At 40.0% G+C, this 13,011-nt stretch overlaps 1 gene segment (V, D, J or C); it reads left to right on the top strand.

Annotated features, from left to right (window-relative positions):
- The first annotated feature begins 3,779 nt into the window (after positions 1-3,779).
- Positions 3,780-4,715, top strand: LOC113129615 (T cell receptor alpha variable 12-3-like). The segment is given in 3 exon segments: positions 3,780-3,834; positions 4,012-4,381; positions 4,697-4,715. Coding segments are annotated over 3 exon segments (429 nt in total).
- The last annotated feature ends 8,296 nt before the right edge of the window (positions 4,716-13,011 follow it).

Here is a 13,011-nt window from a genome sequence, read left to right as displayed (position 1 = left end):
CGACGCTGGCAGAGTCTCTGTCTTAGTATTGCTGGATCTAAGTGCTGCTTTTGACACAGTGGACCATGTGATCCTGTTACAAAGGTTAGAGGACTGGATAGGCATCTCTGGTACTGCCCTTAAATAGTTTAAATCCTATCTTGAAGACAGGAAGTATTTCATTGAAATTGGTAACTGTGTCTCAGACCAAATGTCGTTGACATGTGGGGACCCCAAGGGTCCATATTGGGGCCCCTTTTGTTCAATCTTTACATGTTTCCTTTAGGCCAGTTAATACGCAGCAATAATGTGTCCTACCATAATTATGCAGATGACACTCAGATTTACATTTCACTCACAGCTGCTGAATATGGACCAGTCGATTCACTGTCACTGTATTGAACAGATCACTGTGTGGATGCAAAACAACTCTCTCCAAATAAACAGTGACAAGACTGAAATAATCATCTTTGGGCCTCAGAAACAAAGAAAGTGTCAGCAGTCACCTCCAGTCTCTTTCTCTAAAATTTAAAAATCAAGTTAGAAATCTAAGGGTAATCAGGGACTCAGACTTGAATTTTAACAGCCTTAGCCTGAAATAAGGGGGTTTGGAACCTCCAGCTGTAGTCTACTCGATCCTAGACGTAAGAGTCTGGGACTCAGGATCGTCTCCACAGATAGTCTGTGTTGAGGTACTTTTAGTCCATCAGGGATGGGACAAACTGAAAGTAGGGGACCCACAAATATGGGTCAGCGTGGTCCGATAGTCAATATCATGAGGAGCAAATATGGTGACAAAGCGGTGGCATGCCTTTTATTTTTATTCTTGCTTATGTATTTTTAACCTCTTTTATTTCTGTAAAGCAATTTGAATTACTCTGTGTATGAATTGTGCTGTATAAATAAACTTGCCTTGCCTCTTATCAGAGCCCTCACATCTACATCACTGTGGTGGGTTGAGCAGACGCTAGCTCCATAGCCTTGTCCGTGCCCTGTGGATGTAATCAGGTCTCAGTTATGATCATTACACAACGTTCCAGGATTCTAAGCTCAAATTTGTTATGATGTACCACAAGGATCAGTCCCAGGTCATCTGAACCTTTGAGGTCACATGGATTATAATACTCCCAATTCAGGTCCATTTCCACCATGTTGCTGCACCTTCCATCATAAAGTGTGTCAGGAGCTGGTCCTGTTGTTTTGCCTGTTAATGCCAAGGTCAGTGCTGGAGTTCATGGACCTTCTGCAGCTGAGTGGATCCAAATCTGACATCCTTTGATTTGGCCCCAACTATTAAAAAAATAAACTCATTGAATTCAGTGACACATGAATGACAGAAGCAGCAAAGTGTGTCTTTTGTAATGAGAAGTGTATTGAGTGTTAGGTAGAAATGAGAGATGTACTGATACACTGAGTACATACTCATTGTACAAATGCACAGTCCATCAGCTCCATCATTGTACCAACCACAGCAAAACTGAGCTGGTTTGGAGCCAGGAGATTACCAGGCACATGCAGTATGAAGTACTGTTAGTGTAGACTCACATGGGCAGTCTGTCTGAGAGAAGGCTGGATTGGTGTGTGCATGATAAAACTGCCCATAGACTAAATAAGAATCTTATCTGACTTCACTCTTTTTAATTACAGGCACAAATACATGCTGCGTTTGTCCAACAGTAATTTTGTAGAAAACAGTGGCTGCCTGAAGACCTCACAAATTTTTGGAGCAAATTTGATCAATTACTTATGAAATCCACAGCACAATGTTCAGTCTCTGAAGTCCTACATGAGGCCATCTCCAGACTATATAAAACCAATTTCACCATGATTTTAAATGATGTGTAAATGACTTATGATGCTGCCATTTGGAGACTAGACTTCACAGGATTCTTTGAGGATGTTCATAAATATGCCAAAAGAAACAAAAAGAAAAGCCAGCAGAAAAATAAAGGTTTATCTGTTCAGAGTGATTTTAGCGTCGATAACGTTCAGTGATATCAGAGGACGAACAGGTTGAGGGAGGAGCAAATCTGTCAAAGAGCAGAACTAGTCCCACTGTGAGATTCATTCAATATCTAAAGCAAAACACAACACAGATACTGTCTGTAAGATGCTCTCACTGCAACGCTGTGGAATATTTTCTCTTGTTCTGATCATACTAAAAGGTAGGTTACAGCAGGAATCAGACATGAGACCCAAACCTGAGCTTTACTGCTATGGGTCACTTTCAGTTTGTCAGTCTGTACAAACTCTACTGTGGACACTGACTTCAGTTCCTGCTTTGGTCTGTTTGTACGTCTGTTATTGTGTTTGTTCATTTTTGTTCTTCAAATTGTTAAAATCTGAACTAAAATATAGAAAAATCAGGAATCATGAAAACCACTGGAACAGACTATCAGAGTTTAGTATCATCTTTAAAAACATTAATCTCTTCCTTCAGGTGTCGGCTGTGAAGATCTGAGTCCAGTCAGCAATGAAAAGTTCAGTTTAGAAGACAGCACTGTCACTCTGTCCTACAAATACTCCAAAACTATAACAGCTAGTGATGATTTCTTCTGGTATCGCCAATATCCAGGAAAACCACCGCAATCTCTTTTGTACATCTCAGGGTTGAACATTTCAAACTTATCAGATTCTCTGAAATCAGACAAAAGGTTCTCGACTAAACTGTCTGGAGAACAACATCTGGATCTGCAGATCTCCTCTGCTGCAGTGACAGACTCTGCTCTGTACTACTGTGCTGTGAGGCCCACAGTGACAGCAAACCCACAGTCTGTACAAAAACACAAGCTGACACACTGACAAGCTGCTGGAAGCCTTTTTTCCACACTGTTGAAGTCAACGGTTTACCTCCACTAGAGGGCCACATCATCAAGTAGGCGGTGCACTACTTCTGCCCTGTGTTCAACCGTTGTGTCAATAAGAACAATTCTCAGACTGAATGTTGAACATCAGCTAGTTTCTCCTGTTCATTTCAACCTGCTTGGACAGATGGAACATTGGCTGTGGATTATTCTTGCTGCTCTTTGCTTTGGTAAGATAGAAAGTACAACATGTTTTATCCTCAAACATTTGAACACATCACTGAGCTGACATCAGCCCTTTTTATGGTTCACACTGACAATGATCCCTGAAAATCAGATTCATTCTACATGTCTATGTATCTGTCTCTTTGCCAGGTAACTCTTTAAACCTGCTGATTGTTCTGCTTTCACCAATCATCTTCATTGATCCATCTCTTCCTCTGCATGTTCTGTTCTTCCCCAGAGTGTAAAGGAGAAGACAGAGTGATCCAGCCAACAGGAGATGTCATTGCTGCTGAAGGAGACACAGCCACACTGGGTTGTACTTTTGAGACAACAAGAGCAAGTCCCACTTTGTTCTGGTATAAACAAGAAGAAAACGATTTCCCAAAGTACATGATGAAATCTTTCTCCACATCAGTAGAAAAAGCTCCAGACTTTCAGAAGGACAGATTTAATGCTGAAATCAACAAGACATCAGTTCCTCTGAAGATCCAGAAGCTTCAGCTGTCTGACTCTGCTGTGTACTACTGTGCTCTGGAGCCCACAGTGACAGGAAACACCAAAACTCTGTACAAAAACCTTTGGAGCAAAGACAACACAATACTCCACAACATCCACCAGAGGGAGACACACACTGTTAAACTTCAGTGGTTTGTTGCAGGAAGTCAAAGCCCAATCAGCTTGATGCTGAGGAGAAGAGCTGTGCAGCAGACACTGTTTAGTTGTTTCATTCTACTGCAGTGGAAGAACACTGTTCATCTGCTGTCTGACTTCAACAACTCCAAAGACATGTTGCTTTACTTCTTTCTCTTTTTATCTCACTTTATAGGTGAGTTTGACCACAAACAGGCGTCTCATTCAACCTGTTGATGTAACAACATGTTTGGTCTGATTTTGTCAAGAACTTTTTAATGATCACATGTGAAAGAGTCAAGAACCTGGGTTCAGGTTCCTGATGTTAGAACCTCTTTCAGATTAACTGACACGAAAATCGCTAATTTTGCAGCCATGGGTTCTATGAACAGCATCAAACCAGAAAGAAAAGAAGAAGCTGTTGCAGAGGGAAGAAACATCAACCTGACCTGTACATATGAGGGTGTTATCAACAACATCCAGTGGTACCGACAATACCAGAGATCCAGACCAGAGTTCCTGCTCTACATCACTGAAGGAAAACTGATTCATCCAGTTCGTTCAGATTTCTCCGCTCACATTAACTCAAAAGAGAAAAAAGTGGATCTGGAGATCAAGTCTGCTGCAGTGTCAGACTCTGCTGTGTACTACTGTGCTCTGCAGCCCACAGTGACAGGAAACACCAAAACTCTGTACAAAAACCTTTGGAGCAAAGACAACACAATACTCCACAACATCCACCAGAGGGAAACACACACTGTTAAACTTCAGTGGTTTGTCATCACACAGTCTGGATTCTTGAAGACAAGAGAATAACAGGAGATTGAATCATGGGGGGGACTGCTGTGTCTTTGACGACACTGAAACTTTGCTAACTGAGAACATCACAGATGCTGCTCTTCAGCTAGAGAGGCTAATGCTCTACAGAGCAGAGAGTGTAGCCTCACAAACCAATAATATATATATATCAACAAATCATGGAGCCAGAGTATCGTAGTGATCTCGAACCAGTACTCACTACATGATAATGGACCCATTCTCTATGCTTGTCTGTCTAGACCTAAGTGCTGCACTTGACACTATTGACCACAGCATCTTATTACAGAGACTGGAACATGTGACTGGAATCGAAGGAAAAGCGATAAAATTATTTATCGGACAGATTCCAATTTGTTCATTTGTTCCATGTGCACAAAAGTTAGTTTTGGAGTTCCACAAGGTTCTGTGTTTAGACCAATTCTGTTCACCTCATACATGCTTCCTTTAGGCAATACTATTAGGAAGCACTCTATTAATTACCACTGCTATGCAGATGACACTCACCTTTATCTATCTATGAAACCTAATAACACAAACCAGTTAGCCAGATTTTAGGCGTGTCTAAAGGACGTAAATGCCTGGATGACCAGTAACTTTCTACTTTTAAATTTAGAGAAAACAGAAGTTATTGTATTTTGGCCTAAAAGCCTCAGAAATAGCTTTTCTAACAATGTAGCTACTTTAGATGGCATAGTCCTGGCCTCCAGCACTACTGTGAAAAACCTTGGAGTTAATTTTGACCAGGACATGTTCTTCAATTCACACATAAAACAAATCTCTAGAACTGCCTTCTTTCTACTTGTGGTTCCCAGAGTTTCCAAAATTAGAATGGGAGGCAGAGCCTATAGCTATCAAGCAGTGTTAATTTCGTTGACGAAGTATTTTCATTGTAATTTTCGTCGACAGGTTTTCCCTGACGAAAACGAGACGTTAACTAAATAAAAATTAAGTGATGACGACAAAAACTAAATAAAAATATATTGACATTTTCGTTGACTAATAAAAACGAGACAAAAATGTGAGTGAGGGACATTTTCAGAAAAGATCCAATCAGACTTAATCTTCTTAGATGGACATTTGAAAAGTAACTGACCCACCTGGTGACATGGGATGTGCAAGTACACGACATCATCATCATCAGAGCCTACACTGGGTTTCTGTCTGACTTAAACTATAACGAAATAGAAACAGCTGGAGAAAACACAGAGAAGATGGGTCTTATGGGTCAGTTCCATGTTTTATGCAATTACATTACTGCTAAATATATTTTGGAGTTGCTCTTTTGCTTTAAAGAATGAAGAATGTCATTTGCAGGTTATAAACGATGCATATCTAATTTTTGGTCTTTTATGGAAAGGCCATATTACATATATATTTAATGAAACTTGTTTTTCATTTAATTTTAATTTAGAATATTTTGTATATTACAATAGGTTTACTAAATTACACTTAAATCAAACCCAATATATTTTAGTCGACTAAAACTAAAACAAAGCAGATGACTAAAATATGACTAAAACTAAATTAAAATCGGCTGTCAAAATTAACACTGGTATCAAGCTCCTCTCTGTACTTTTAAAGCTAGATTGGAAACCTTCCTTTCTGACAAAGCGTATAGTTAGGGCTGGCTTCAGGCAACACTGAATCATCCCTTAGTTATGCTGCTATAGACCTAGACTGCCTGAGGACCATCGGTGCACTGAGCTACCCTACCCTAACCCTCCTGGTTCTGCTGGAGATTTTTCCTCTCCAATCGCCAAGTGCTGCTCATAAGGGATTTGTTGGGTTTTTTTGTTTTTTGTAAAGTGCTCTGAGATGATTGTATTGTGATTTGGCGCTATAGAAATAAAACTGAATTGACCTGAATACATCTGTGCACAAATTTTAAGAAGGCTAGCATGAGAAGACTGCAGGTAGCGATTAATGATGCTGAAGCCTAGATGGTGGTTTGCTAGTCTTAAGTGTCAACCAGTGTTAAGAAAACTCATGTATAACTTTATTTTCCATCTGGGTAGATCTGGAAATTAGATTATTTTTGCTTTAGCCAACATTAGATGTAGTGCTCCTCATTATTAGTCCTTGTCTTAGAGATACTGGTATGGGTGTCTCTGATAGATACGTAGGTACTGATATTATTTAATGTATGTGAATTGTTGTTTCTATTATTCTGGACTGTGAGTCCGCAATAAAATGATTCAATCATTCATGAACCTCTTTTTATGAAGCAGCCTCTCACTTTATGTTTCCATCAGTCAGCAAATGTGACACCAATGAAAAAGCTGCTTTGGAGTCAAATGACCATGAGCCTTCTCCCTTTAAAATAACTACAACATTTATGAACAAGCTCCACAGCCTGGATAATGAGCCAGTTAGTGATAAAAACCATTCAATGTTATGAAAAGCAATAAAGACCAGTGAGAAGCTGAAAAGTCGTCAGTCCTGTGTGAAAGGAGGAGATGAGGAGATGAAGGGAGGAGCAAAACTGTGACTGAAGGACAGAAAAGACTGAAACTCTCACAGTGGAGTTTAAAGCAGAAACAGCTTCTATCTTTAAGATGGAGTCAGTGCACTTACATCTGTTTTCAGCTTTGTTTCTGATCACACTGACAGGTAGGAGAAAATTCACTAGTGAACATAGAAATGTAAAATAGAATTCACTGATAAAACCTTTGGAGCATTAAGTTCTAACAGAGTTATGTCTTCCTTCAGGTGTCGGCTGTGAAGATCTGAGTCCAGTCAAGAATGAAGAGTTCAGTTTAGAAGACAGCACTGTCACTCTGTCCTACAAATACCCCAAACTGTCAGCTAGTGATGATTTATTCTGGTATCGCCAATATCCAGGAAAACCACCAGAGTTCCAAATCTCACACTCTGCTTCAGGACAAGTGGGAAATAATCCAGTTCCTGGACTGAAGGTCAAAGTGGAGGAAAAGCAAATCAGCATGAACATCTCCTCTGCCGCACTGTCTGACTCTGCTGTGTACTACTGTGCTGTGAGGCCCACAGTGACAGGAAACACCAAAACTCTGTACAAAAACCTTTGGAGCAAAGACAACACAATACTCCACAACATCCACCAGAGGGAGACACACACTATTAAACTTCAGTGGTTCGTCATCACAGTCTGGATTCTTTGTTCTGATGATTCAGTCAAAGAATGAATCAACATAATAATGATCCCTGATCACTTTCATTGACACATCACTTACTAACATGTTTATCTGTTATTGTCCCAATGCCATAATTAATGATTTGACTGATATCTAATAAATTAATCTCCAAAAAGATTTTCCAGAGTGGAATAAAATCATGACATTAGGGCGGCTATTGCTGAGGAGGTAGAGCAGATTGACCCTGAACCAGAAGGTTGGTAGGTTGACCTTTGGCTTCACTGGTCCACCGGTCGAAGTATCTTTGGGCAAAACCCTGAACCCCAAGTTGCCCCTGGTGAATGTTCCATCGGTGTCTGAGTCATGAGCAAATAGGTGAATGGGCAAATAGTGGTAAAGCACTTTGAGTGTAGTTGAGTCTATAAAAGTGCTATATAAGACCATTTACATTTCAGTTTGACCTTTTAACCTAAAAAACACCAGGACACACAAAGTATTTAAATGTTGTCAGTGTTGACTGTTGAAAACCAGCATGTGTCCTAATACAGATGACAAAGACGTAGAAGGAGGCAATGGATCCAAACGCAGGAGACGACCGATTCATCACCTGAACTTTGACAAGACCAAAATAACCAAAAACACAGGAGCCAAGAACAAAGAGCACTGAGCAGATCCACAGGAGATCAGACAATCAGTCAACCCTGGTGAGTGACCTAAGTACAAGCTGGATGATTGTCTGAACAGGAAACAGGTGAGAATGGACAGAGCCAACACAAAGGCAGGATATGGAACAGAACAATTAAACACAGGTGAACTTAACTAATTACATTTACATACAAATTTATTATTAAACTTTCACCCTCAGAACAGTTATAACTCATTTGAGAGTCTCACTCTGAGCCTCTCACATCCAAACTGGAAAACACAAAAACCAGTTCTACTTGTCATTGTGGACCGTCCACCTGTCCCTTACTCAGAGTTTTTAACTGAATTCCCAGACTTCCTGTCTGATTTAGTGCTTAGTTCAGATAAAGTCATTATAGTGGGAGATTTTAACATTCATGTAGATGTTGAAAATAACAGCCTCAGCATTGCATTTAATTCTATATTAGATTCAATTGGTTTCATTCAAAATGTTAATAAACCCACCCACTGTTTCAATCACACCCTTGATCTTGTTCTGACCTATGGCATCGAAATTGAACATCTAATAGTTTTTCCCCCAAATCCTGTTTTGCCAGATCTTAATAACTTTTGAATTTAAAATGATGGATCATGCAGCGTTTGGAAGAAAATTCCACTACAGCAGATGTTTATCTGACAACGCTGTTAATAAATGTAAGAAAATGATTCCATCTTTATTTACATCTATGCCAAGTATAAACATAGTGGAGGGCAGCTGCTTCAATCCCACTCCCTACCAAATTGATCATATTGTTGACAGTGCTGTAACCTCACTGCGTGAAACACTTGATTCTGTGGCCCCTCTGAAAAAGAAGTTAGTGAATCAGAGGAGACTAGCCCCATGGTATAATTTACATATTTGTACCTTAAAGCAGCATCACGAAGGCTGGAAAGGAAGTGGCGTTCCACAAATTTAGAGGAATTTTATCTAGCCTGGAAAAACAGTCTACTAACATATAAAAAAGCTCTCCGTAAAGCCAGAACTGCATACTATTCATCACTAATAGAGGAAAATAAGAACAATCCCAGGTGTCTTTTCAGCACTGTAGCCAGGCTGACAAAAAGTCACAGCTCTGTTGAGCCCAGTGTTCCCTTAGCTCTCAGCAGTGATGAATTTATGAGTTTCTTTACAAATAAAATCACAACTATTAGAGATAAAATTCAGCAGATGCTTCCTATACCTGCCATAAATGAATCTTCTACTACAGTAGCTCTTGAATCATCTGTAGGCCCTCAGTTATGTTTAGACTGCTTCTCTCCTATAGATCTCTCTGAATTTACATCAGTAGTTGCTTCATCTAAATCATCAACGTGTCTCTTAGACCCCATCCCGACTAGACTGCTTAAAGGCACCCTGCCATTAATGAACTCATCTTTATTAGACTTAGTAAATTTATCTCTAGTATCAGGTTACGTGCCACAGGCCTTTAAGACTGCAGTAATCAAACCTTTACTCAAAAAGCCCAGTCTTGATCCAGGAGTCTTGGCTAATTATAGACCAATATCCAACCTGCCATTTATTTCTAAAATCCTAGAAAAAGCTGTTGCTAAGCAGCTATCAGACCACTTACACAGGAATGAACTATTTGAAGATTTTCAATCAGGATTTAGAGCACATCATAGTACAGAAACAGCACTGTTAAAAGTTACCAACGATCTTCTTTTAGCCTCAGATAATGGACTTGTTTCTATACTTGTCCTCGTAGACCTTAGTGCAGCATTCGACACCATTGACCACAACATCTTATTACAGAGACTGGACCATGTGACTGGTATCCGAGGAACAGCATTAAAATGGTTCCAATCCTATTTATCGGACAGATTCCAGTTTGTTCATGTCCATGATGAACCTTCCACACGAACAAAAGTTGGTGTATGGAGTATGGAGTTCCACAAGGCTCCGATTCTGTTCATCCTATACATGCTTCCTTTGGACTATGTCATTAGGAAGCACCGTATTAATTACCACTGCTATGCAGATGACACTCAGTTGTATCTGTCTATTAAACCTGTTAACACAAACCAGTTAACCAGACTTTAAGTGTGTCTAACTGACATCAAGGCCTGGATGACCAGTAACTTTCTGCTTTTAAACTCAGAGAAAACAGAAGTCATTGTATTTGGGCCTAAAAACCTCAGAAATAACTTTTTTTAAAATTATAGCTACTTTAGATGGCATAGCCCTGGCCTCCAGCACTACTGTGAAAAACCTTGGAGTTATTTTTGACCAGGACATGTTCTTTAACTCATACACAAAACAAATCTCTAGAACTGCATTCTTTCACCTGCGCTACATTTCCAAAATTAGGAACATCCTGTCTCAAAATGATGCCGAAAATCTAGTCCATGCATTTGTTACCTCAAGGCTAGACTACTGTAACTCATTACCATTCTAATGTCCCACTATCTCCATAAAAAGCCTCCAGTTAATCCAGAATGCTGCAGCCAGAGTCCTGACAGGAACTAGCAAGATTTCTCCTATATTAGCTTCTTTTCATTGGCTCCCTGTAAAATATAGAATAGAATTTAAAATCCTTCTCCTCACATACAAATCCCTTCATGATCAAGCTCCTTCATACCTTAAAGACCTCATAGTACCATATTATCCCAATAGAGCACTTCGCTCTCAGATTGCAGGTCTACTTGTGGTTACCAGAGTTTCCAAAAGTAGAATAGGAGGCAGAGCCTTTAGCTATCAAGCTCCTCTCCTGTAGAACCAGCTCCCAGTCTGGGTTCAGGAGGCAGACACTCTCTGTACTTTTAAGGCTAGACTTAAAACCTTCCTCTTTGACAAAGCATATAGTTAGGGCTGGCTTCAGGCAACCCTGAACCATCCCTTAGTTATGCTGCTATAGGCATGATGCAGCCTGGTTCTGCTCGAGGTTTTTTCTTACGTTAAAGGGAGTTTTTCCTCTCCACTATTGCCAAGTGCTGCTCATAAGGTATTTGTTGGGTTTTTGTAAAGTGCCTTGAGATGATTTTATTGTGATTTGGCAAAAATTGAATTGAGTTATTTGCCATTTTAAAATTATTACTTAATAGGATCTTTTTAAAGCCCTGATGAGAAACAGTATTTGGTTTCACATTGTGAAATGACGATGAAGGAGATCTTAAATCTTGACTCTTGAACAACAAAGCAGAAACAATGTGTTTTTGCTGCATCACTGTGTTACCAGTATTTTACTGTAAACTCTAATTCATAATTAGACTATAACGACTGAGACTTTACTTCTGTATGTTTATGTCATGTTCATGTTTCATACTGACGACAGTCAGAATTTCTCTGCACTGTGCAGCAGTCTGGGTGATCTGTTTTCTCAGGAAGTTGTTTCTCTCCAGATTCATTCAGGTGATTTTCCTGCAGATTCCTGCTTCAGTCTGAGCTTCTTGGATGATGAGGCTGCAGCATCACTGTCATTTCTAAAGCTTCCATCAGCCTGAATGGAAACAGAGCACAGCAAGAGGAGGAGCTACACAACTGAATATGAAAGGCTTTATTTTGGAACTGAAGAGCTGCTGTCTTCTCTCTGTTGTTCATTCAGTCCAAGTGAAAATGATGCTGCTGCTTTTCATTTGGATGCTGATGGTCTCCTTTCATACTGGTAAGTCAACTCTAACTGGAGAAAGTGGTGAAGATACAGAAACATTCCTGAACAGTTTTCTAACAGTGTGTTCAGCTTCAAGAAATCTAAGTTTCATGATGAAACATATTTTTGTTCTTCTCAGGATCCTCTGAGGATTTACTGACACCTTTTAAAGAGGAAATGACGACTTTGGAAGGAGACACTGTGACTCTCTCCTGCAACTATTCAGGCTCTGTGAACTATGTATACTGGTATCACCAGAAGTCCAGTTCACCTCCACAGCTGCTAATCGCAGAATATTCAGAGACCACAGGGAGAAGGTCTATGAGACATGATGAGAAAACAAAGGAGTTTTATCTGCAGATCTCCTCTGCTGCAGTGTCTGACTCTGCTGTGTACTACTGTGCTCTGCAGCCCACAGTGACAGGAAACACCAAAACTCTGTACAAAAACCTTTGGAGCAAAGACAACACAATACTCCACAACATCCACCAGAGGGAGACACACACTGTTAACCTTCAGTGGTTTGTTGCAGGAAGTCAAAGACCAATCAGCTTGATGCTGAGGAGAAGAGCTGTGCAGCAGACACTGTTTAGTTGTTTCATTCTACTGCAGTGGAAGAACACTGTTCATCTGCTGTCTGACTTCAACAACTCCAAAGACATGTTGCTTTACTTCTTTCTCTTTTTATCTCACTTTATAGGTGAGTTTGACCACAAACAGGCGTCTCATTCAACCTCGCAATGAATTTGTCTTTGGCAGGAAGTCCTGGTCAACAGTTTGTGTCCACAGAGTAACACTGTACACTGACATTTTCCACTGTCTTCTCCTCTCAGCCTCGTGGACAATGTTCGTCTAATGGCTTCATTTTCTCTACTTTTTCCAGGACTAACAGCTGGAGACACAATCTCTCCTGTAGAAGATGAAGTCACTGGAAGAGAAGGAGAATCTGTCAAACTCACATGTCGCTATCAAACAGATGAAACTGATATTTATCTTTACTGGTACAAACATCATTCAGACCTGGAAGCTCCTCAGTTTATACTCTGGAAAGGAGCAAAATCACTGAGTGATAGTCAGTATATTCCTGATAATCGATATAAATCCCGAACATCAGCTACATTAACTGAACTGACCATAAAGAGTCTAACCCTGGCAGACACAGCTCTCTACTAC

The sequence above is a fragment of the Mastacembelus armatus genome, unplaced genomic scaffold (assembly GCF_900324485.2).
Source record: "Mastacembelus armatus unplaced genomic scaffold, fMasArm1.2, whole genome shotgun sequence".
NCBI classification, from domain to species: domain Eukaryota; kingdom Metazoa; phylum Chordata; class Actinopteri; order Synbranchiformes; family Mastacembelidae; genus Mastacembelus; species Mastacembelus armatus.
The sequence above is the reverse complement of the archived record's forward strand: the minus strand, read 5'-3'. Positions and strand labels throughout refer to the sequence as shown.